At 48.7% G+C, this 26,583-nt stretch overlaps 1 protein-coding gene and 1 pseudogene across 1 annotated transcript in view; both read right to left on the reverse strand.

Annotated features, from left to right (window-relative positions):
• Positions 1–3,805: 3,805 nt before the first annotated feature.
• LOC111521277 lies at positions 3,806–13,791 on the reverse strand (annotated as a pseudogene).
• Positions 13,792–16,711: 2,920 nt separating this feature from the next.
• The window catches only part of METTL16 (methyltransferase like 16), an 82,533-nt gene continuing 72,661 nt past the window's right edge, over positions 16,712–26,583 (reverse strand). Inside the window, exons 9-10 of the mRNA XM_026449606.1 lie at positions 18,277–18,450; positions 16,712–18,149 (exon numbers count right to left, since the gene is read on the reverse strand). Of these exons, the coding sequence (XP_026305391.1) occupies positions 17,526–18,149; positions 18,277–18,450 (798 nt within the window). The 3' untranslated portion in view covers positions 16,712–17,525. The remainder of the gene's footprint in view (positions 18,150–18,276; positions 18,451–26,583) is intronic.

Here is a 26,583-nt window from a genome sequence, read left to right on the forward strand (position 1 = left end):
CTGCAAGCCACAAGTTGGGCCGGGGCGGCGCGTTTGGGTCGTTCACAACGAAATCTGTCCTGCTGGAGGGAGGGAAGGATGAACTATTCAAGATTTAACAGAGCTCCAATCAGGATATTCCGGGTCAGGGAAACCTTGGGAATGGCAGAGACTGGCCTGACCCTGGGTCTCCACGCTCCACCCACTCGCGACCTAAATCCCGCAATCGCCCGGCTGTCGCAATTCCCCCGGGATCCGCCCCTGGGCGGAGCTGCCGGCGGCTGGAGACGGTCAGAGAACCAGCGGAAGGAGCGGAGCGGTAGTCCAGCTCCGCGTTTTGCCTCCGTTCCTCCCCCCGCAGTGCGTTCGCATCCTATTAGGCGACGTCACCGGGCTGCGGGCCAATGGGCGGGCAGGACAACACGGCATGGAGCAGCTCCACATGGACACCCCGCGCCGCCAGCCTTCGGTTTAAAGGGCTAGTGTCTGCAGGTCACATTCGCGGGTGCGGATGGGGCCACTGGGCGAACCCAGGGTGGGACGCCGTAAGGGAAATCTCGCAGTCATGACCTGTCCTCCCCCATTCCTTTTCGCCACCCTCCATTTAAAACCAAGCCTTTATCTTTCCTTCCCCTAAACCGCAGTCTTTGTCCACGCGTATTCGATGTGGGTGGAGACACGGACTGTGCCACCCCATGGGCCACCCTTTGCTCTGAGGCCAGGTCCTGGGCAGGGAACACGAAGCTCCCGCAGCCAAGGCCCTGGGGGCGTGGCCCAAATCGGGAACAACAACGTGGAGGGCGGAAGCCCGGCCCTCCCCGCGCCTGGCGACCGGCAGTGGGCGGGACGCGGGGGCGGGGTCCGCTGCGTCCGGCTGGAACCGCGCTTCCCAGAGGGAGGGACCCCGTCGCCCGCCCGCTTCTTCCTGGCGCGAGTGTTTAGGGGAGCCCGGGTGCAATCGGAGAGTTAGTCCTTTGAGGCCGACAGGCCCTAAATCCTCTCACTTCACAGATAAGGAAACTGAGGCCGAGACGGCCAAGGACTCGTCTAAGGTCGTTCCGTATTCCACCTGCTCCTTTCCCCCAAAGGGGGAGCACTGCCCCCTGACCCCAGGTACGACTCTGAAGCCAGTTCTGGGGGAGGGCCCCCAATTAGAAAAATGCCAGGGAGGAATAGCAACCCTGACTACTTAATACACTGTGTTTGGGGCAACAAAAATCTTCACCTGAGATCCTACTCTGCTGTTCTGCTTCCTCGGTGGAAGCCACACGAACCCCACTGGTACAGCGGCAGCGATGGACCCCCGGAGGCTGAAAACTTATTTGGAGCATCCCGGAGCATGTCGATTGTGCTGTGCCAGTGCGGGGGAAGTACCCTCAGTTCTGTCCCCAGGCCCCTTTCTTTGCTCACCGGTCCAAGAAGTGGGGGGCAGTCAGTGCCAGTGGGTTTAGAACTCCACAGCCGCGGCTTCGCCATCACACAGAACCAGAAAGCAAATCTTCATGAGGCGGAGAGGCAGGCCGCCCTGCCAATCCTTTCCATCACATGGCACCCTCGGAGCGTTCCTATTTTAGGGACTGGTTGGAAGAGAGCTAGAAACATAGAAAGAGGGCAAAATGTTTGCTGGCTTTGCTCCTTTGAGGGCATCGTAATGCATCCTGGGGGGAAAAAGTCTGCACAGATCCTGGAAATCAAGAACTTCTTGAACCACAGGAAGGGGGCTGTTTGCCAGCGCTAATCTAGAGGCCTCTGATCTTTTCACATTTAATGCCCCAGCATCTAGAGCTGAGCACGGAGAGGTCGCCACACACACAAATGTCCAGGTAGGTACCACTGATTTTGCTTATAATGAAGCTGGAGCAAAGGCGGATTAGAACGGAACAGCCCAGTTCTTCCCCATGGGATGGATGCCGCTTTGCTGGGAGGGCTAGATCTGTGCTGGCTCCAACATTGCTTCCTTTAAGGTGTCTGCCACTTGCCACCAGTATGCTTGGGCCTTTGCACAACTAGACAAAATGGGAAATTAAAAGGCAATATATATTATAGGCGGCAGTGGAACAGGGACAGACAGTCCCTGACTTGTGATGGCTTGACACAGGACTTTTCAAGTTAGCAATGGTTGTAAAAGAGAGAATCTAGTGTGCGCTCCTCAATTTGGGATGGGATTATGGCTGGTGAAACCCGTCCTAAGTGCAGCCGCATCTGTACATGATAGTGACCTGAGAGAATGCTGGCGGGCAAGTTCTTATTTTGTGTGAGGTCAGTGCGTGGTGCGCAGTGCTCCGTCCAGCTGTCCCTTCCTGCTGTCCTCAGGTGGCCATGCACTCAGGCAGTCCTGGAGTTTCTGCTGAAGGCTGAGGTTTAATTCTTTGTACTCTTCTTTGTCACTGCCCAGCTCTATACTATTAAGTAGGCACCTCTCTGAAAGACAGTATTAAGACGCTGTTCGCTTCAGGGGTGAGGAAGCAGGAGGTAAGAGTAGAGTGAACACAGATTTGCCAGCCTCTCCATTGCCCCCAATACCCCATCTGCTCCAGAGCTTAGTGGAGATGTTTGCTATTTAAAACAAACAGCCTTACTGGCTTCACATGATCATCTGTTTATTTGGGTCATGTGGGGACAGCAGCCAGGGGATGTTAGGCAAAAACAAGGGTTTAGAAGGGAGGCTGCCGGCCAGGCGCGGTGGCTCACGCCTGGAATCCCAGCACTTTGGGAGGCCGAGGCAGGTGGATCACTTGAGGTCAGAAGTTCGAGACAATCCTGGCCAATGTGGTGAAACCCTGTCTCTACTAAAAAAAAAAAAAAAGAAAAGAAAACGAAAATTAGCTGGGCGTGGTGGCGGGTGTCTGTAATCCCAGCTACTGGGGGTGGTTAAGGCAGGAGAATCACTTGAACCCAGGAGGCGGAGGTTGCAGTAAGCCAAGATCGCACCATGGCACTCCAGCCTGGGCAACAGAGAGAGACTCCGTCTCAAAAAAAAAAAAAAAAAAAAAAAAAAAAAAAAAAAAAAAAAGGCAGGGAGGCTGTTTCTGGGCGGCTGTTTCTGGGCCTGTTGTGTACAGGAACCTGAAAATGGCCAAAAGGAATACCTCATCAACCAAGCTTTCCCCGGTTGGGGAATGGACAGTGGGGGCGGGAGATACCTATAAATGGGGATGTGAGGGTCTGAAAGGAGAGGGGAATGAATAGGAGGGCTGTTTAGCATTTTAGCCCCAGCTTCCTGTCCAAGCGGGTGGAGCCAGGATAGAAGCTGGCAACTGTACTCACTCAAGAGAAAGAGAAGTAAGTCTTTTTGGTTTCAGCAGAAAGGTTAGCAGGTTTGGGGAATTATCCAAAGGCCAGCAATCTCTAAAAAGGTGTTCCTTAAGTTTTCTTTTTTTGAGATGGAGTCTCTCTCTGTCGCCCAGGCTGGAGTGCAGTGGTGTGATCGCGGCTCACTGCAACCTCCGCCACCCGGGTTCAAGTGATTCTCCTGTCTCAGCCTCCAGAGTAGCTGGGATTACAGGCATGCACCATCACGCCCCGCTAATGTTTGTATTTCTAGTAGAGACGGGGTTTCACCGTGTTGGCCAGGCTGGTCTCGAACCCCTGACCTCAAGTGATCCACCTGCCTCAGCCTCCCAAAGTGCTGGGATTACAGCCATGAGCCATGGCGCCCAGCTGTTCCTTAAGTTTCTTCATGGATTCTAGGTGCTTAGTACCTTTGAGCAGGAGAAAAGCTGGATGTCCATCATTGTGACTTTCTCAGGAGATGCTTTCTGTTTTCAGTCTTCCTCCCCAAGTCTTGTGCACCCCACCCCCACTTCAAATTTCATTATGTCCTCCAATTTTTTAATCTTTTATTCTTTTTTCACCAACCACAATAAGAAGCACCAATTCCCCAATTTTTTAATACGCTGAGCCAGAGACATCCCCTTAGTGAAACTGTCTTCCTGTTCCCCCCACCACTCACCCAACAAAATATCAACTCCAAGAGCTACTAAAAGCAGTGCCCTGACCCCTCCAAAGCCTGAGTCAGGAGATGGGGGAAAGGGCGTGAAGCCAAAAGTACAGATGTTCACAGATCCCAGAAGGTGTCCCAACCCTTCAAGCCTGACGTCTCATCGTTTGCAAGCAGCTGAGGAGCTTTTCACATACCATCATTAAAACAAGACCCATGGGAGGAAGCTGGTTGCAGGACGAAGAGGAAGCAAGAGAAGACTAGTACACTCAAGACATACCAGAGAAGATCCATTTCATAAATATTTATTGTGTGCCTGAGGTGCCAAGCACTAGGCTAGGTATGCTGTGGCCAAGGCCAGGGGACCTCTGGTAAGCCAGAGTGGGACGAAAGGTCACAGAGCGGAACTCCGCTCCACAGTGATAATTTGCAGAAGATGAGTTTTGCTGTTCACCGCCGTGCGGACGCAGCACCAGAGACAGGGCTATGCGAGGACCCAGAGGGAGAAGAGGCAGCCTCCGTGTCTGGGGGTTCCGCACCCATGGAGGCAACTAACCGTGGATCAAAAATAGTCAGGAAAAGAAAAATACTTTAAAAAATACAAGAAAAAATAATACAAATTAAAAAACCAACACAGCACAAGAACTGTTGACACAGCATTTTCATGGTGTGAGGTATTTCAGGAGCGCAGAGACGAGTTAAAGGATATAAGGGAGGATGCGTGTAGGTTACACATAAGGGGTTTGAGCATCACCCCTGGACGAGTTTTCGGGGGGCTCCAGGAACCAATCCCCACTGGACAGTGAGAAGCGACTGGAATCCTGTTTTTCTATGTAGAGATAAATTCAGTGGATTTAAGGCTGGGCCAGTCAGCTGAGCCTGGTTCCCCCAGTCTGAATGATGAGCGGGACTCTGAATTCCTTTGACAGAGGTGGACCCATTCAATCATCAGTGAACTGGGGTCCCCACAGCCAGACGTTTCCACAGGACTCTCTACCTCCCTTCCCCACCCCAAGTGAGTTGTCAGAGGACCTCTCCTGAACTCACAGAACAGGTCCAATCAAGTTCCACTTCCCTATTCACGTCCTTTCCAGAAGGTGGGTGCGGTGGCTCACGCCCTAAGTTCCAGCTACTTGGGAGGCTGAGACAGGAGAATCGTCTGAGCCCAGGATTTCAAAGCCAACCCAGACAACATAGCAAGATACTGTGTCTTAAAAAAAAAAAATTGTAGCCTCACATGATGTCATGGCTGAAGAGTTAGGATCACGGGGTCTGGCCTCCCAAGAGAAGGTGTATCCGAGGTCATGAAGCTGCCAAGCGTCAGCTGGGTTGAGAAGTGGCCTGGTCCTCTTCTTTGGCTGTCTGGGCCAGGCCTGGGGAACTGCGATAGACTGTGCGGTGGTGAGTCCCTGAAAGCCTCCCAGAAGTGGGTGAAGATGGAGAGGGAACTTCACCCCTCCTAGTTACAGACAAGAAGAATCATTCACTTTGCTTAGTGGCACCCAATCAACAAGCTTAGCAGATGAGCAGGAAGACAGGGAGAGGGAATCAGACTTGGCGTCCAGGAGCTCACAGGACCCCGTTCTGCCCCAGGCCCCTCAGGAATGGAGGAGCTGCTAGCTGGACCTGGGTAGGTTGCCATTACTCACTGGGGCTTTTGTCTGGCATGAAAGGTGACGGGTGAAAGGGGCAGATTTTTATCCAGGCAGCCACCGTGGGTGTGGACACTGAGTAATAAGGAAAGAAATGCAGTTCAGAAGCAAAGAGGGAGGAGCCAGGTCCTCTGAGCTCTTCTGAGAAACCAGAGCCCAGTCAGGCTCTGCAGCTAGAGTGGAGCTGCCGGTGGCAGCGGGTTGGAAGCGTGGCGGGAGAAGGCTGACCCAGCAGAAAGGCACAGGAGATGGACAAGGATGTCAGGGACTCCTTTACAGAAAAAAAGACGTGGCTTTATGACAGCAAAACCAATTCAGGTCAAGGGAGTGGGACTGGGCAGAAGTTATGAGTAAAGCAGGGCGGAGTCTTGCCATGGGAGTCAAGAGTCCGCTGGATCACGCAGGGGTGGGGACCTAGGGAAGGCGCCTCCCAGGACTGATGGGCTGCAATGCGATCATGCCTCTCACAAAGGACTGAGGTCCATGTCCCAGCAGCCCCAGTTCACACCCAAATGCAAGGCTGTAGGGTCCAATCTTGAAAGTCTAAGAGCTCAGCAGCCTGTGCCAGGAATGAGGCTCTCTCCGGAGGCAAGGCCAAGAGCAGTGGCCGGTCACTGGCTGCACAGCCCAGAGCAGATGCCACAGAGCCAGGGCTCAGCTCCAGGTGCACTATGAGATCTCTCCCCAAGGCCCCAGGGCCCACTGGGAGAGGACACACCGCTGCTGCCCAGCCTGCTCCAGTCCCTGTGCCATCAGGGATACCTCAGTGGGGAGTGCTAGAGCTTCCCAGCCGCCTCTCTGATGAGCTACCCTGAAACAGTGCAGAACCATTTGTTAAAGACAGGTCCTTAAACTTCACACCATACACCAGTGTAAATTCAAATGCTAAATGTAAAAAATAAAACCAAAATAGCCATAATAAAATATAGGAAAACATTTTTCAGCTTTAGGGTGGTGAAGGAGTTTCCACCCATAAAGGCAAACCAAGAAAATATAAAGACACAGTGTGGTAGATCTGATTACCTCTCAAAGCTATAAAAATAAAACAAAATCATCATTCAAGAAAAGAAAAAAAGGGGCCGGGCGTGCTGGCTCCACGCCTGTAATCCCAGCACTTTGGGAGGCCGAGGCGGGCGGATCATGAGGTCAGGAGATGGAGACCATCCTGGCTAACACGGTGAAACCCCGTCTCTACTAAAAAAAAATACAAAAAACTAGCTGCGCGTGGTGGCAGGCACCTGTGGTCCCAGCTACTTGGGAGGCTGAGGCAGGAGAATGGCGTGAACCTGGGAGGCGGAGCTTGCAGTGAGCCGAGATCACACCACTGCACTCCAGCCTGAAATGACAACATGAAGGGATGGGCTGGGCGCGGTGGCTCAGGCCTGTAATCCCAGCACTTCAGGAAGCTGAGGCGGTGGATCACCTGAGGTCAGGAGTTCAAGACCAGCCTGGCTAACATGGTGAAACCCTGTTTTTACTTAAAATACAAAAAGTTAGCCAGGAGTGGTGGCACATGCCTATAATTGGGAGGCCAATGCAGGAGAATCGCTTGAACCTGGGAGGCAGAGGTTGCAATGAGCCAAGATCACGCCACTGCACTCCAGTCTGCGCAACAGAGCCAGACTCCATCTCAAAATATAAAATAAAATTTAAAAAAATTAAAAACCCAGCAAAATGAAGGGACATCTTAGCAAGATGTGGCCCTGCAATTCAGTAAGAAAAAGAGCACCTGGATAGAAAAATGAACTGAACAGAAACGAATCAAACAATAGATGTATGAGCACTAACACAGAAATATAGAAGGCCGAGTGCGGTGGCTCAAGCCTGTAATCCCAGCACTTTGGGAGGCCGAGACGGGCGGGTCACGAGGTCAGGAGATCGAGACCATCCTGGCTAACACGGTGAAACCCCGTCTCTACTAAAAAAGTTTTTATATTTTTGTAGAGATGGGGTCTCACTCTGTTGCCCAGACTGGTCTTAAACTCCTGGGCTCAAGCAATCTGCCTGCCTGGGCCTCCCAAAGTGCTGGGATTACAGGATGAGCTACTGTGCCCGGCCATAAAGATTTTCATACAAAGATATTCACCAAAGCACTGTTTACAATAATGAAAATGAAACCAATCATGAAAGTGAAGCCTGGGCGAGGTGGCGGGCGCCTGTAGTCCCAGCTACTCGGGAGGCTGAGGCAGGAGAATGGCGTGAACCCAGGAGGCGGAGCTTGCAGTGAACTGAGATCATGCCACTGCACCAGCCTGGGCGACAGGGCGAGACTCTATCTCAAAAAAATAAAAATAAATAAAGGAAAGTGAAAACCAGAAAATCCAAGTTTCCAACTAGGAACAGTTGGCTTGCTGAAGCACTGTTCACAATACTGACAGCATGTGAAGAAGACAGGGTTGCTACTATTAGCAGGGCTTGTCACTGGGCAGTGTGGTTACCACTAATTTTTATTTCTACAAGTTTTCTGAAACATGTTAACTTTATAATGAGAAAGAAGTTATATTACTAAATGAAAAAGATTACAAAACAGTAAGATACCATATGATCCATATTTTCTATGTAAAAAAATATACATATAAAAATACAAAAACAACAAAATGTAAAATAATTTGAATAGTATAATTCTAGTGTTATTCAATATTTTCTAAAATTTTTCTCAGACAGGGTCTCATGTCACCCAGGCTAGAGTGCAGTGGTGTGCTCACGGCTCACTGCAGCCTCGACCTCCCTGGCTCAAGTGATTCTCCTACCTCAGCCTCCTGAGTATCTGGGACTATAGGCGCGTACCACCATGCCCAACTAATTTTTGTATTTTTTGTAGAGATGGTGTTTCACCATGTTACCCAGGCTGGTCTTGAACTCTTGAGGTCAAGTTATCCATCTGACTCAACCTCCCAAAGTGCTAAGATTAAAGGTGTGAGCCACAGTGCCTACCCTTCTACCATTTTTATAATGAAAACGTACTGGTTTTTTTTTGAGACGGAGTTTCGTTCTGTTGCCCAGGCTGGAATGCAATGGCGTGATCTCTGCTCACCGCAACCTCTGCCTCCCGGTTCAGGCGATTCTCCTGCCTCAGCCTCCTGAGTTAGTTGAGATGACAGGCGTGACACACCACACCTGGCTATTTTTAGTAGAGACGAGGTTTCTCCATGTTGGTCAGGCTGGTCTCGAACTCCCGACCTCAGGCGATCCGCCCACCTCGGCTTCCCAAAGTGCTGGGATTACAGGCGTGAGCCACCGCGCCCGGCGTGTCCTGCTTTTTAAAAATAAAATCGTCAGACTAAGAATAAAAAAAAAAAACCTTGAAATTGTCAAAGGGGGAAAATGCTGGCCTGTCCTGTATCAGAAAGGGCCTCCCATTCTTTGGGATCTCACATCTCTTATCTCAGCTAACTCCCCTGCCTGTGGGATGTATTTCCCATCCTACTCTTTCTTTTGAAAGCTTCCAGTTCACTCCCCAAAGCAGATTTCATCTTGTTCTCTGCCCACAATACCTAAATCTGCTCTTTCTACTTCTTCACTCTGAAGCTCCCCAGAACTCGCTGATGCCATTACAAAGCTCTGTTGGGCTGAACTGGGGCGTGGTTTCTAAGGTGGAACTGGTGGGACTTAGTGGAAGACTTCAGACCTGGTGGGAAAGGAGAGGGAAGAAGAGAGATTTGTACTCTGGTGAGCTGGGTGGATGGTGAGCAAGGCAACGGAAGAAGCAGGTGCAGACTATCAGAGGAGTTTCACATGGCCATGGACCAGGGGGTGAGGAATGAGGACACTGGAAGTTCAGGACAGGTCTGGATCTGGGCACAATGAATGTATGAGGAGTGGTTGAGGTAACTGGCGTGGATGAGGTCAGCCAACAGTGGGAGAAAGGGCAAGCAGGCCCATGGGTAGACTCCTTGGGATTCCTCAAGAGGTAGGAAGGAACCTAAAACAGAAACACAGGCAGCCAGCCAACCAGTAGCTGCAGGGAGGGAGAGATTAGTGGAGGCAGCGAAAACGCAGGCAGTTCTACCCCTGGTGGCAGAAGTGGTCACCAACAAATGGTTTACGGCAATTTTTTTTTTTTTTTTTTGAGACAAGGTCTCACTTTGTTACCCGGGTTGGAATGCTACGGTACTCTCGGCTCACTGTAGCCTTGACCTCTCTGGCTCAAGCAATCCTCCGCCTCAGCTCCCCCAAGTAGTTGGAACTACAGGCGCACATCACACCCAACTCATCTTTTGTATTTTTCATAGAGATGGGGTTTTGCCATGTTGCCCAGGCTGGTCTCGAGCTCCTGGCCTCAAGCAGTCCACCTGCCTCGGCCTCCCAAAGTGCTGGGATTATAGGTGTGAGCCACCATGCCCAGCGGGTTGACATTTTTAATAAAATAATTGTCAGGGTTCACAATTAAGTAAATTTCTCACAAATCTGGATTTCTGGCTTCCCTCAAAACGTCAGAAGATCCAGCAACACTGGGCACCTATTTTAGCACGGCAGTAACTGGGGGGAGCTGAACACAAGCCACTCCACTGTATTTTTATTTTTTAATTCATTATTATTATTTTGAGACAGAGTCTCGCTGTGTCACCTAGGCTGGAGTGCAGTGGTGTGATCTTGGTTCACTGCAATCTCCACCTCCCAGGTTCAAGCGATACTCCTACCTCGGCCTTCCAAGTAGCTGGGATTACAGGCGCCCATCACCATGCCCAGCTAATTTTTGTATTTTTAGTAGAGACGGGGTTTTGCCATGTTGGCCAGGCTGGTCTCGAACTCCTGACCTCAGGTGATCTGCCCTCCTCAGCCTCCAGAAGTGCTGGGATTCCAGGCTGAGCTGCCGCGCCCGGCTGAGAGGTTTCCTTTGAGAATGAAGTCCTCGTCTGTGTTCATCCAGAGCCCTCACTGAATACGGCCAGAGTTTGCTCCATGAAGCCCCCAAATAAACCCACATTTGGGCGGCCAGACGCGGTGGCTCATGCCTGGAATCCCAGCACTTTGGGAGGCCCAGGCAGGTGAATCACCTGAGGTCAGGAGTTCGAGACCAGCCTAGGCAACATGGTGAAACCCTGTCTCTACTAAAAATACAAAAAATTAGCCGGGCACTGTGGCAGGTGCCTGTAATCCGGGCTACTCGGGAGACTGAGGCAGGAGAATCATTTGAACCCAGGAGGCGGAGGTTGCAGTGAGCTGAGATTGCGCCATTGCCCTCCAGCCTGGGCAACAAGAGTGAAATTCTGTCTCCAAACAAACAACCCCACATTTGGCCTTGAAGGCAGGAATCCTGGGACAAACGTGTGAAGTAAGGATCCTGTGTCAGAACAGACAGGGACTCCCCTTTTCCCAGCAGGAGACACAGTTTCCAAATGGCCAGTTTCTGGGCACAGGCCCCTGCTCACCGGTGTCCCAGGAGGGAGCCTGCTCAGCAGTGCCCTCTGGGCAGGATTCTCATTCTCTCTGGACAGCGTCGGCACAAGCTGCCATTTCCCTGGGGCCTGACTGGCTCCTCGGGCCAGCCAAGTGCCCCAGCTGGGAACTTCCTGGCTCTGGTTTGTAGATTCTGGGGCCACATTCCCTGAATGGGTCCACCAGATGGCAGGCGGCCTTTCCTCTTCCCAGACTGACACTAGTTCACACACCCTGCCTGGGGAGGAGGCCTGGCTGTTTTTCTGCCAATTGCTACCTTCTCCAGGAAGCTCAAAAAGCACATCAGTGTTGTGTTGTTCTGTAAGTGAAATATTTGGAGCTGCCTTATTTAAAAAAAAAAAAAAAAAAAAAAAGAATTAAACCTCTCTTTCATTATACAATTATGTATTGCCAAAGAATAATTTATCTAATAATCAGTTCTTTCCTGTTGATGCTGGTCCAACATGTACTTTGACTAGACATTTTCTTTTGCGCTTTCACTAACTACTTAATGATCTGCACTACTGCCAAGTACAAAGTTCCGTGAAGATCTGGTAGCATAAATGAAGAATTCTAAGTAATTCCGCTGACTACATGTCACTCACTGATCATAGGCTGGAAGATAATATTACCTTAAAGTGCTAAATGGTGAAGATGAAAGATGTTTTTTTCCTTCCCCGTGTCCTGTCACTGCAGTCGCCGTCCCTCGAGGTGGCTTGTGCACTTCCCACATGAACAGCAGCACTTGCCATAGACTGCTGAGTTCTGGCACAAGATCCCAGTCTTGGCTTCTTGGACCTGAGTTCGAATCCCATTTCTATGACTGAGCTCTGTGGATAACCTTAACGGCAAGTCACAGACACTCTCTGAGCTTCCCTTTCCTTCAGCCACCACCATGCAGGAACGTCACACCGGCTGACGGGGCTGCTCAATGAGACAGTGTGTGTGGAAGGCGGACCATCAGCGTTGGCCCCGTCCTCCCTGCATCCCGCGAAGGATGGGTTTTGCTCTTCGTCAGGGTGTTACTTTACACCTGCAGGCATACACGTGAGGCCTCGGCCTTTTCCTCTGAGTCCACTGACAGAAGGTTTTCTGAATGGAAACTGAAAATTCAAAGACTCAGAAGAGGAGCAAGTGTGTCCACCCTCTTCCGGGGTCCCAGTCCTTCTCGCACTTACGCACAGCTCTAACTCTGAAGTGAGAATCCTCATCGGTGGCGTGAGGAAGACAAGGCTTCGTCAACGGACTTACCCCGTGCAAGGAATGGGACTGGACGGGAACCCAGGTCTGAACGCTGAAGCCTGGGCTCTTTCTTGCCTCTCGCTCCCCTAGGCCGGTGGAAGAGAGTCTTGGGTTCACACCTGCCTGGCCCTCTCAGAGCATCATCTGTGAACCCGTTCTGCCAAGTCCGACTGTACTTTTCCTCTACCCCTTCTCCTCTCAGGTCCCCAGTGAGGGAGGCACCCACCATCTTCCTCTTCCCTAAGGAAACCCATGCTTCTGCTTGGATGGAGAGTGGCAGACAGGCTGCACCTCAAACGGCCCCTCGAGGGGCAAGGGCGTTCCGTAGTCACAACACAGTCCCTGGAGCACAAAGCACAGCCTCCACCAGGCAGCATGAGCTGCTCCAACCAGCAATTTAAAGCATCAGCCGCTGTGTTAGCCATCTGGCTGGGTCACAGCAGAGGATGTGAATGTCACAGAGCAGAGCAGGCAGGCCGGGCACGCGTGACGCCCGTCGTCAGTGGGGCGGGCGCCACACAGGCCTCTCATACTGTGCTGGCACTCGCACCGCGAGCTGTGTACTCGGGATTACTAAGCAGGTTCAACACCATCAACGCTGCCCGCCGGAGGCAGAAGCCAGTTCATTCTCTTCAGCCTCTTGTGGGTTTTCCCGAGGTTAGCACCCATTCAGCAAACCAAGTCTCCTGTGCACCGACTTCCCTAAAAACCATGTGGCCGTGACCCTTTCCTGAGGGGAACCCCTCCATCGCCATAACACTGCTGCACCTTTGAAATGCTCCTTCTTCCAGAGGGCTCCTGACTTTTCCCACCTGGACCCTCCTCCTCCTAATGTGCACAACTGCTGGGCAGCCACATCTGATCCTGTACCAGAAACATAAGGGGAGATGGGATCCTCCTTGAGCCCACACAGACCCCAGGGTTAGGAAGATCCATGGTCCACCCAGAAACGCCCCTTGTGAGAAGCAAGGCCTGGCTAACCGACAGCAGCTACACCACACAGAACCCTCACCTTCTCATATAAGCAACACATGACATGCATGTTAGCCAGCCAACCAGAGAAAGCCCAGACAAGGGTCAACAAAAGAACACTGAAACCAGCTGCTTTCTTGGAGATCCTGGTATGACGCCTCCTGGAATATAAGGCTTTTGTAAAGTTACTGTTTTAAGATCACTCAGCATTTCCCCTCTAGTATCTTAACTAGATATCAAGAAAAACTTGATCCAAAGGACTGGCCCAACCTGGATATATTCTAGAGTAGAAGGATAGCCGGAAAGAATAGAAAAAATAGTCAGTTGGGACCATGAAGGAAACATTAAAGGGTCAGAAGGGATGATACCAGGTAAAGAGACCATGGCTAGTGTTTTTTGCCTCTTTCTACTTTTATTTTTCAAATTTCATTTCTGTGAAAATGTATTTGTTTACATAAAAATACAAATCTGGGTAGCAACTGGGTATTTCAAGAAAACACCATGGATGCAATTGTCTCCATTCCCACGGGGAAGAGGTGCTTTGATAAAAGGGCCAAGGGTGTCCTCGTGTGGCCACGGAGGGAAATGCCGCGGCTGCAGCAGAAAGGAGGGGCTCCAGGAAGTCATCGGCTCCCTTCTTTCAAAAGGCCTTGGATTCCCCACAGGCTTTTCCACTCCTTGCAGTTTTGTTATTCCTGTCAGAACTTAGAAGTTCGAGTGCTCACATGGTTAAGCTTTGATTTCCATCGAGAGGAAGGGCTTTATGTTTTATAAAAAATAGATACTAATCTACACGAAGCTTTGGATGAGTCGAAAGGCCACTGCAGAGCCGCAGCCCTGCCAGGACACGCGGCAGAGGTCTGCAGTGGGGACTGTGTGGCCGGGATGTGTGGGGAAGGAACCAAGCTGACGCAGGCAAAGCAGATTCCGAAGAACAAAAGCAGCTTTAGTTTGCCTGGAAAACAGGCTCAGCTTCTGTCAGCTTCTGTCTCCACTTCCGTTATCAAGAGACCAGAAGCCAATTCTAGGGACCAGCAGAGAATTTAGGGTCACACCACAGAGATTTAATTTCATGCCAACCCAACAACATGAATGTGACCTCCCGACACGTAAGGAGAGTGACACTCAAGATGATGACATATGAGTCAATAACCTATTTCTTCAAAGAAAACCTTTCCCGGCTGTACCAGAGGTATATGCAATGACGCAACCCACAATTATAAAGCACATGCACGACCAAAACAATGTTTAGATGTCCTTTCAAAAATATGTTCACTGTTCTCTCACTAGGTAGTCTAAGAAAATCTTCCCAGGGAAGGAAATGGAGACATCCAAATGCACAGAAGGCACTCGGCTCCAGACTGTGGAAGCCGGCCTGCTCATGGATTTTTTTTTTTTTTTTTTTTTTTTTTTTGAGACCATCTCACTCGGGTTCTTTTTTTTCCTGAGACGGAGTCTCGCTCTGTCGCCCAGGCTGGAGTGCAATGGCACAATCTCGGCTCACTGCAACCTCCACCTCCCAGGTTCAAACGATTCTCCTGCCTCAGCCTACCGAGTAGCTGGGATTACAGGTGCGCGCTATCACGCCCGGCTACTTTTTGTATTTGAGTAGAGGTGAGGGTTTGCCATGTTGGCCAGGCTGGTCTCGAACTCCTGACCTCAGGATGCGCCCACCTCAGCCTCACAGTGCTAGGATTACAGGCGTGAGCCACTGTGCCCGGCCACTGTCACAGATTTTTTTAAAACTCTAAGGTCATTAGCTTAACATCTATAAAATCTCCTCCATGACATGAAGCCTTAAACCTAGGGACAGAAACACAATGAGACACAGAAACACCTTCTGTGCCTCAGTACACAGAGCATTCTCTGGAAATCCCTAAGACACAGACTGAAAGGCCAGTGCTGTGCCTGAAAGACGTTTTGAACAGGCAAGGAGTATAAGTCAATACACTACTGTTGTAACATGCAAAAATACTTGTAAGATGTTAAATGAAAAAAAGACCAGAATATAAAACTGAACATGCAGCATGAGTACAACCAAAGTAAAACCCACACACTCACACACCCGGTCTATAGAGAGACTGGAAAGAAACGCGCCAATACCAACAGTGGTTACGTTACAGAAGGTTGGGACTCGCGGTGATTTTGTTGTTTTGACTTTCACTTTTCCAAATCTTGGATGAGCATGTACCACTCTTTCATAATGAAACAAGCAAACAGTAAGTACCTACTACTTCCTGAGTGAATAGTTGCCACTTAACCAATTATCCTAAAATTATACCAAGGAAACTAGGTTTGGGTCCAGCAAAGGACTCAAATGTGATACTCACTCGAGGTAAGGCTAGTGGGATGGTGTGGGCTAGCACAGCAGAAAATTACTAGACCAGGGGAATCCACGGTCCTGAATTGAGGCTTGGCTCTGTGTGACCCTGGGTATTGGATTTTGCAGCCTGACACATGAATGCTTGAACTAGAATAATGATTCTTAACCCTTAGTGGGCTATTGACCCCTCTGTCTATGTCTGAGGGTTCTAGGAACCCTCTCTCCAGGAAAAAGAAAACACACACACACACATACACACACACACACACACACACAAACACGCTCACAGAACTTTTAGAACTAACTCTAGGAGGCATGTGGACTCTCTGGAGGTCCACGGACCAAGTTAAGAACACTGGTCAGAGGCTGGGTGAGGTGGCTCACGGCTGTGATCCTAGCACTTTGGGAGGCTAAGGTGGGTGAATCACCTGAGGTCGTGAGTTCGAGACTAGCCTGGCCAACATAGTGAAATCCCATCTCTACTAAAAACACAAAATTAGCCGGGCATGGCGGCACGTGCCTGTAATTCCAGCTACTCAGGAGGCTGAGGCAGGATAATCGCTTGAACCTGGGAGGCATGGGTTGCAGTGAGCTGAGATCATGCCAGTGCACTCCAGCCTGGACAACAAGAGTGAAACTCCCTCTCAAAACAAACAATCAAAAAGCCACTGGTCAGTATGCTGTCTTCTCTAGCTCCAGCTCCACAGCCAAACTAAAGTACAGTAGTTCCACTTCCTGTGTCTCTGTTGAGGGCCTGATCTAGCAGATGCCAAGATATGCCAAGGTCACCAGCTTCCTGTCCTAACCAACAGCCACCTCTCAGAGGGCTGGCTTAACTACTCAGCCCCAGTCTTCTTAGCAGATGGCAAGGAGCTCTGGCAAAGATTTTAGTCTAAAGAGAACCCTAGGCTGCTGATGCAACATCGAGGTGTTAAGTCAAGCACAGCAAAAGGTCACCCCTTTTCCGGGGGACTGCTACTGAACCCTGGCATTCCAGCTAGAAACGTGTTTTAAGGACACGGTTACTCCGGCCTCAGAACTCTCCAATGTGAGTAGGTAAGTACAGAGGGGATTACAAGTGAAGCCACAAAAAACAGTATTTGATCAGCAACAAAATATCAGACTTTCTTAAGCTACCTACGGCATATAGTATTTGGTTCCATTTCTCATTTCTGTCATCAGCCGCTCACTCAGCTAACCCCAGGATTCAAACAGGACCAGTGGTTTTTAATTTATGAATATTCTTATATTAAAAACAAAACAAGCTCTACTTCAAATGTCCAAACAAAAATCATACAGGAGTAAAACTGCTACAAAATGGTGCTTTCAACAGGCTGCAGGTGGGGGTACGGCTGCCTTCTGTGGGCCTCAATCACACCCGGGGCTTTTGCTTACCTCATTCTGCTTCTGAAATAAGCAACATCAAAACAGCCGTGTGTCAGGAATGTGCCATTTACTGGGTACTCCCCAGACTCTGCTCCTCCTCCTAGCATTACTAGGGTTTCTCTCCCCGATTCCCCACCACCCACCCACGGCTAGCTCCCTTCGTGGGGCTGATGCAAGGTAGGTCCCATCTTGAAGAGTGACCTAGAAGAGGGTACCAGGGCCTCCAACTGGAGGCAGAGAGAGCCACCCCTCCTCAAGAAACACCCTTGGGTGACAGAGAGAGCATGACATTCTAGGCCGTGCTGCCCAGCCCAGACGCCACAGACCACCCTTCTGGCCTTGGAGAAGCAGTCCAAAGCTGAGCGGCCGGCTTGAGCCAGCTTGCAATCCCTCGGCAGTTTACTGAGGGCTTTTTGTTGTTACTGATGACAGCAATTCCTCCTTGTAAACGACCACGCTACAACTCCCTGTAACTCAAAATGCGGGAAGGCAGTGGGGGGAGGGGGGACAGATTCACAGGTTTTTGTGTTTGAAGATAATTCCACATAATGCTATTAATGGGCCACTGGTAGGATTCCTCTTGCCACCCCACAGGCCACTCCAAAGCAAGTTACTATAAACACTTTTTTCCAACTGTGCAAGAAGTTTCTAGTTAACTGGCAACAAGCCTGAAAATTTGGTTACGTATGTAGGTACAAAGCTGGTTCATCAAATCCCTGTTCTGGCCCTCAACCCAGTGCATTTCAACTAAGGCATCGTCCACCTCCTTCTTAACGTTTATCAAACACTTAAACAGGTACTGTCCGGCCACTCCTGGGAGGCCTTTCCCCCTTTCAGCCACTGGGCTGCTCAACTGCTCAGAAGCCTCTGGGTCCTGGGCTCCGTTGCTAGAGCCTTTACAACTTTCCAGAACCTCCACCCCTCCCTTTTCCTCACTCCTTTCATCCTCCGTGGGCTCCGGGGTTTCCTCCTGGGACAGGGACTCCTGGCTCGGGCACGGGCCCTCCACAGCGGCAGGCTCGCCTTCCCGCAGAGCAGGCCCACAGGGAGCCCTCTCCTGGGGGCCCCTGGCCAGTTCTTGGCTATTGCCAGACTCTTTGGGGGTGGACTTTTTCTCTTCCAAGGCCTGAATGACGTCCTCGGGAGCTCGAGGAACTTCTCTCAGCTGTCTCACTCGCTCTCTTTTCTTTCTCCTTAAATGAATCCAGGAGTTTTCTATGGCCGTTAGGAAAAGGCTAACTTCCTCTTTTCCACAGGGAACTCGTTTATGCTGGACCTGTTTGGAGGAAAAACAGAATTTTATGGGAAATCACTTTTCCCCTCTCTCCAAGCTCTCGATGAAAAAAAAGGAAACAGAGAGAAGGATCGTTATGAGTACTTCGTCAGTATGGTCACCCAGGTACCTTCAAATCGGTGAGAATTTGTTCAATCCACGCTGTGACAGCCACTATGCCTTCCGCCGTCTCAGAGCCCAGGGACGATGCTCTGAGGGACAGTTCTTTCATCACGGATGCCAGCACCACAAACGTAATGGGCTTCCTTGGTTTCTCTAATTTTCTCCGCTTGCTTGGTGGTGACTGAAGAAAAAGGAAGCATGGAAAAGAGAAGAAAGTGATCCGAGTAATTAAACCTCATGCATTGTAATGAACTCAGAGACAATTTCCACAACTTCTGCTACCAATCACAGAGCACTGAAAACACAAAGGCTTTTGTATGTGTTATTTCCAGCACTTAAAACAACCCTGCAGGGTGCGGTCATCCCTGCCTATAATCCCAGCACTTTGGGGGGGCCATGGCCAGATCACGCGAGCCCAGGAGTTTGAGATCAGGCTGGGCAACATAGTAAGACCTCCATCTCTAAAAAAATGTTTAAAACTAGTCAGCCACAATGGTGTACACCTATAGCCCCATACGCTGAAAGCAGAGGACGGAGGATCATGTGAGCCCAAGACTTCCAGGCTGCAGTGAGCTCTGACTGTGCTACCACAATCTAGCCCAGGAAACAGGGTGAGACCTTGTCTCTTCAAACAAAATTTTTTTTTAATTAAAAAAATAACCCCACGAGATAGAGTTTTGGCATCTCCCTATTTTACAAAAGGGAAAACTAAGATACAGAAAGGCTATGTCACCACAGCTCAAGGTCACATCGTAACTGCAGTTAGGACTGAACGCTCAACCCAAGTTCTTTCCAGCCGCACCACACTGCCTTTGTTCTGCCTGTCAGGATGTAACTCCTCCAACTGCTAAACGTCCTTCATGTGCCTGTGGTACCCAAAGCAGACCTGCACAATTATTTCTTCTGTGACAACTCAAGGACCCTGGGGGCACTGTGTTCTTTGCTAGAAAGAACTGCACGGCATAAACATCGTCAAGTTGTTGTTTGAGTTTATATTTGCTGAGGCTTGAGATAAAGCAGCCGGTGAACCACAGCTGTGAGATTACATGCAAGGAAGGATCAGGGCCACTCAGATCACATGGGCAGAGGAGGAAGACTCCTGAATCTTGGCTGACGTCAGGACCAACCCGGCGGCGAGCTAAGCACTGCCGTTTAGCTGGGGAGGGTGACATCAGCGCTGATGAGAAGACTGGATTTGAAAGCTGGTTCCAAGAAAATCATGAGTGGCATCTTCCATTCCATCTCAAGCTGGGATGGTGAATTATACCCACTAGAGGGACTCAAGTTCCACTTGAAAAACCAGTGGCACCGGCCGGGCGTGGTGGCTCATGCTTATAATCCTAGCACTTTAGGAGGCCGAGGCAAGCAGATCAGTTGAGGTTAGGAGTTCAAGACCATCCTGGCCAACATGGTGAAACCCTGTCTCTACTAAAAATACAAAAATTAGCTGTGCGTGAGGGCGCGCACCTATAATCCTAGCTACTCGGGAGGCTGAGGCAGGAGAACTGCTTGAACCCGAGAGCCAAAGTTTGCAGTAAGCCGAGATTTTGCTACTGCACTCCAGCCTGGGCAACAAGAGTGAAACTCGGTCTCAAAAAAAAAAAAAAAAAAAAACCAATGGCACCACTATATTGAAAATTTATTTTTAAATTTATTTTTAAATTTATTTTTGAGATGGAGTCTCACTCTGTCACTGGAGTACAGTGGCGCAATCTCAGCTCACTGCAACCTCCGCCTCTGGTTTCAAGTAATTCTCCTGCCTCAGCTTCCCGAGTACCTGGGACTACAGATGCACGCCACCACGCCCAGCTAATTTTTGTACTTTTGGTGAGACAGGGTTTCACCATGTTGGCCAGGATGGTCTTGATCTCTTGATCTTGTGATCCACCCACCTTGGCCTCCCAAAGTGCTGGGATTACAGGTGTGAGCCACCATGTCCAGCCTGAAAATTTCTTTCTTTAAAGTAAAAACTTTAGGCTGGGTGTGGTGGCTCATGCCTATAATCCCAGCACTTTGGGAGGCAGAGGCGGCCAGATGAATTGAGCTCAGTAGTTTGAGACCAGCCTGGGCAACATGGGGAAACCTCGTCTCTATAAAAAATACAAAAATTAGCTGGAAATGGGGGTCTCAGCTACTCAGGAGGATGAGGTGGGAGGATTGCTTAACCCAGGAGGTTGAGGCTGCAGTGAGCCGAGAGCCCACCACTGCATTCTAGCCTGGGCAACAGAGGAGACCCTGTGCCAAATAAATAAGTAAGTAAACAAATACAAGTAAAAACTTTCTAAATGGCATTTTAAAAAATGACTCTTGGTTGCTGGGTGCAGTGGTTCGCACCTGTAATCCTGGCTACTTGGGAGGCTGAGGTAGGAGGATCACTTGAGTCTCAGAGCTCAAAGCCGCAGTGAGTTATGACCACGCAGCTGCACTCAAACCTGGGTGACAGAGTGAGATGAAGAAAGACTGCCGGCCGGGTGCGGTGGCTCACACCTGAAATCCCAGCACTTTGGGAGGCCGAGGTGGATGCATCACCTGAGGTCAGGAGTTTGAGACCAGCCTGGCCAGCATGGTGAAACCCTGTCTCTACTAAAAATACAAAAATTAGCCAGGTCTGGTGGCGCATGCCTGTAATCCCAGCTACTCGGGAGCCTGAGGGAGAAGAATCACTTGAACCCGGGAGGTGGAGGTTGCAGTGAGCTGAGATTGCGCCACTGAACTCCAGCCTGGGGGACAGAAGGAGACTGTGTCTCAAAAACAACAACAAAAAGGATAAAAAAGAAAAAACACTAAGTCAGGTTTGAAGATCTTTTTCTGCTAAATGGAATCTGATGACTGCTACTGATAATTCCCGTTGTACCTGGCAACACTGACAGCACACACACACACACGCACACATACGATAGGTTCTGATTATCGGGGGAGGTCTTCTAATAAGAACTAATCAGCAGCCTCACACTGCATACATACACAACCACCTAGCCAGTTTATTCTACTAGGAAACTGTTAAGAAAGGATAAAAAGCAAAGTGTGTGTGTGTGTGAAGAAACTGCTCTTGAGAAATGAATAGTGGACTCTAAGACCTGTCTGAACCTGAACTTGTTCAATTATGTTTCAGACAAGATGAGACAAATTCATATTGACATTAAGACAGTCATATTGTTATTACTCAATCATCCTGCAAGAAAAACACAATTTCTAGTCTACTGAGAGCCTAACGCTTTGCAGTAAGGAGCTTACAATAAGAGTATTAAGCTGGGGACGAAGTGTATGAAGCTGGTGTGTGGGAAGATGATGGGGGTCGAGAATCAGGACTCCCCATTCCCCGTCCCAACATTGAAAGACATGACCATGGAGAGCTTACTGCAACCTGGTCCTCCTCGCCAGCCCACCCTGCACAGCAAAGGTCATCTACAAGGACGGCTAAAAGGGCAGCTTCCTGTCTCTTCTCACAGGGGGAGCAATCATGTGCTCACAAATTCTGACCAGTAAAGTGAAGATATTGCTGTTTCTCATTATGCTAAATAAAGCTGACCCGTGATACTCTTTCTCCAAAAGTAAGGATAGGCTTCATCACTTCTAGAGATTGAAAGAAGAAAATACATCTTTACCAACTGACAAGAACTCTATCAGGGATACTTTCAGAGTTCTGAGGAAGTCAGAAATCACAAAATCGACACTTATTACCCAGTTATCTTAGGACTAAAATGAAAACTTCCCTATCTCAAATATGGCTCCTTCACCTGCATCCTGACCTGACTTTCCCACGTACGATGATGGTCAGTCAACAAACTTGGGATTTCCAAAGATTTCTTTTTTAAACATTTTCCTTTTATTTTTATTTTTTAAATAGAGAGGGGTCTTGCTATATTGCCCAGGCTGGTCTGGAACTCGTAGACTCAAGCCCTCCATTTGCCTCAGTCTCCCAAAGTGTTCGGACTCCAGGCCTGAGCCACTGTGCCAGCTGCATTTCGGAAGATTCCTAATGAACTGCTTTAACATGCACATGCACACACATAATCTCAGGACTGTCTTCAATCTGGCTTTGCTCTACTATAGAAACTAGACATTAAGAGACAGGCCGGGCACGGTGGCTCACGCCTGTAATCCCAGCACTTTGGGAGGCCAAAGTGGGCGGATCATGAAGTCAGGAGATTGAGACCATCCTGGCCAACATGGTGATAACCCATCTCTACTAAAAATACAAAAAATTAGCCGGGCGTGGTGGTGGCACACGCCTGTAGTCCCAGCTACTCAGGAGGCTGAGGCGGGAGAATGGCGTGAACCCGGGAGGCGGAGCTTGCAGTGAGCGGAGATCGTGCCACTGCACTCCAGCCTGGGCGACAGAGTGAGACTCCATCTCAAAAAAAAAAAAAAAAAAAAAGAGAGAGAGACAGACAATTCATACTCCAGGAGTTCTCAAGCAAGGCTTTTACATGGTGAAAGATTAACTTAACTATGGCTCCCAGCAGTTGTTCAGTTCCCCTCTTGTTTATCATGAAAATTCCTAGTGGGCAGGGTCACAGTAAAATATAGGATCAAGTTCTAAGAAATTAATAGTGAAATTCAACACCATAGGTCTCTGCTCGTAGGCAATTTTTACACTTTGCTGCAAACACTAGTACGTAGAAGCTGTCAGTTTTCCCCCAAGTGAAATGATCTTATTTTGCTAATATCCTTATAATTGCAAACCACAAATATTTTAAATGAAGAGTGCTACACTCAAACTGCCATAATCTAGTTTAGCAGGCAAGGCATACATAAATAATGCAACATTTTAAAGTCTACCCCAAAACCAATCATTTACAATGGCTAATCCAGTTTAATGCAAAGAACTAGGTGAATTTACGGCTGATTTTTGATTTGAAGATGCACTGCTGGAATTACAATGTGAGAGAAGCCGGGTGAGGAGTCATCGGTCCGTAGAGGACAACAGGTTTTACATCTTTTGAATTCCAAGTAGTCAAGGAATGATCATCAATAAGGGAGGAACTACAAGCGTTAAAAACACATTAGATCACAGAAGCCATCAATCAGGCAAAAACGAACAAACCAACCAACAAAAACCAGTTCTTAAATTTTAAAATATGCTACGTAGCAGGGTGGTCTACAAATTTCTTTTCTTGTCTTTCTTTTTTTGAGACGGGGTCATGCTCTGGCACCCAGGCTGGAGTGCAGTGGTGCAATTATGGCTCAGTGCAGCCTCAACCTCCTAGGCTCAAGTGATCCTCCCACCTCAGTCTTCTGAGCAGCTGGGACTACAGGTGTGTGCCACCGTGCCTAACTAATTTTTGTATTTTTTGTAGAGATGGGGATCTGCCATGTTGCCCAGGCTGGTACAAATTTGAGTCTTCACTTTAATTTCTAGATCTCAATGGTGCAATCAGCCAAGAAACTGACATGTGGTATAGTTTGACACAGATCAGTGTAGCATGTTATATCTCTGTTAATTATGGCTAAGGCAAAAAAAAAAAAAAAAAGCCACAGGCTGAATGAAATCATTAAATTCTCTCTAGTATTTACAGGAAGAGAAGAGCCATTCTACAGAGAGATCTGATGCGCACGAAGCCACAACCTCTTTGTTTTCGCAAAGCAGCTTCTAGAAAAACCTCAAGGTTTGGAAAGGGGACAGGGCAGAGAGGAGACCCCAGTGCAGTGGCCTTCTGTTTTTTAAAAGAGATAGGGTGTTACAATGTTGCTCGGGCTGGCCTTGAACTCCTGTGTGCAGAGTGATTCTCTCACTTCAGCCTCCCAAGTGGCTGCAACTACAGGTGCACATCACCACACCCAGCCCATTTCTTTCATCTTAATCTGACAGGTCGTTGTTTAAAATGTCCTGAAATCATCCCCAGGATTATGTAAAAACAGTAAAAAGTAAAAATAGCAGCCGGGCGCCATGGCTCATGCCTGTAATCCCAGCACTTTGGGAGGCTGAGGCAGGCAAGACTCTGTCTCAAAAAAAAAAAAAAAAAACAGTAAAAATAGCAAGGGGAAGAAAACTTACTGCAGAATGCTACCTATTTAAGAAGGAATGATTATAAATACATACATGTATTTCCTTGAATTTGAAAAAATGGGCCGGGCACGGTGGCTCATGCCTGCAATCCCAGCACTTTGGGAGGTCAAGGCAGGCAGATCACTTGAGGTCAGTAGTTCAAGACCAGCCTGGCCAACATAGTGAAACCCCATCTCTACTAAAAATATGAAACAAACAAACAAACAAACAAAAAAGAGCCGGGCATGGAGGCGTGCACCTGTAATCCTAGCTACTTGGGAGACTGAGGCAGGAGAATTGCTTGAACCCAGGCGGCAGGGCCTGCAGTGAGCCGACATCTGCCACAGCACTCCAGCCTGGGCAACAGAGCAAGACTCTGGCTCAAAAATAAAAATACAAATAAAGGAACGATAAAGTATAAAATTGTTTAAATAGTAACCAATGAGGAAGTAAAGGATTAGGGTGAATGAGATAGGAGAAAGAAGTTAAGATTTGATTTTTTTTTCATTTCATAGGTAAATTAGAAATATATTTTATTGCAAAACAAAATTAACAACAAAAAAGGCACTTCCTAAAAATCTGAAGTAAAATGAAACAAACAAACCTCTGTCCTTACTCCATGGCAGAAAATTCAGAGTGGAAACATTCCAGATGACTGAAATCCACCATGAGAGTCGCCAAGGACAAAAAAGAAATGTAAAAGTAAAAAAAAAATAGCTATTTTCAGAAACCACTTTGTTGATGGTAACGTTACTTTTGAGACTTTTGTGGCCTATTGTGCCATAAAATTAACGAGTAATATGTTGGCTGAGGACTGGATTTTTTGGCATGGGATTTTTTTCTTTTTTTAGAGATTAGGGTCTTCTGTGTTGCCCAGGCTGGCCTCCCTGAGCTCAAGTGATCCCCCTGCCTCAGCCTCCTGAGTAGCTGGGATTACAGGTGTGTACCATTGCAGTCACAAGATTTCTGAATGGGAGATATAGATGGACAATTGATGAAATTAAGTAAAAACCTGCAGATGTGAAACTGAATAAAGTATCAGCAAGTATATGCTGGGCACAGTGGCTCACACCTGCAATCCCAGCACTTTGGGAGGTTGAGGCAGGAGGACCACTTGAGCCCAAGAGTTTGAGACTGACTGGGGCAACATGGCAAAACTCCATCTTTACCACCCCCCCACCCCCACCCCCACCCCCGGCCCCGCAAAAAAAAAAAAAATCAGCTGGGTGTGGTGGCAGGGAAGGGGGGGAGGGGGGGGGGGGGGGGGGAGGAGGGGGGGGGGGGAGGGGGGGGGGGGGGAGGGGAGGGGAGGGAAGGAGTGGAAGAAGGAAGGAGAGGGATGGGAAAGGAAGGGCGGGGGAGAGGAGGAAAGGAAAAGAAAGGAAAGGAATCGACAAGAACTTGCAACATATTTTATCCTAAAAATAGTAATTCCTAGCTCTGCTGAAAAAGCCTCTAGAAACAATGACTAACCCGGTACCATCCCTAGTGCCCAGATGAATACCTTTAAATATGACTTCCCAGTAAAATAAACCAGATCTCCTGGGAGAAATGGTTGATTCCAGATCTGAGAGAGGAAAAAATATGAGCCCAGAACAACCTGTGATACCAGAAAGCCAGGAAGCCATCAAAGACTACAGTGGATATGATAAAAAAGACTCACGAGCCAAGCTGAAGAAATTCCCCATGGCCAAAGATGGTGAACTGTACCTCAGTAAAGACAGTAAGTGTAATGAATTGAAAAATATATTAAAAAATCGTAATCCAGAGGGACACACTGGCTCACGCCTATAATCTCAGCACTTTGGGAGGCAGAAGCAGGAGGATCAGTTGAGCCCAAGAGTTCGAGACCAGCCTGGGCAACATAGTAAGACCTCATCTCTATTTAATAAAAAGAAAAAAAAAGTAATCCACGAGTTCGTAAGACACTACAAAAGAATACCAAACCACCCTGTTTGGTCACTTTTGTAAGATGATAGGGAACCACCAACTCATTGTTTTTATTTATTTATTTTATTTATTTTTTGAGACGGAGTTTTGCTCTTGTTGCCCAGGCTGGAGTGCAGTGGCGCAATCTCGGCTCACTGCAACCTCTGTCTCCTGAGTTCAAGTGATTTTCCTGCTTCAGCCTCCCAAGTAGCTGGGATTACAGGCATGCACCACCACGCCCGGCTAATTTTGTTTTTTTAGTAGAGACAGAGTTTCTCTACGTCGGTCAGGTTGGTCTCGAATTCCCGACCTCAGGTGATCCACTCGCCTTGGTCTCCCAAAGTGCTGGGATTACAGGCGTGAGCCACCCCACCCAGCCAACTCATTATTTTTAAA

This window comes from Piliocolobus tephrosceles, chromosome 16 (assembly GCF_002776525.5).
Source record: "Piliocolobus tephrosceles isolate RC106 chromosome 16, ASM277652v3, whole genome shotgun sequence".
NCBI lineage: Eukaryota > Metazoa > Chordata > Mammalia > Primates > Cercopithecidae > Piliocolobus > Piliocolobus tephrosceles.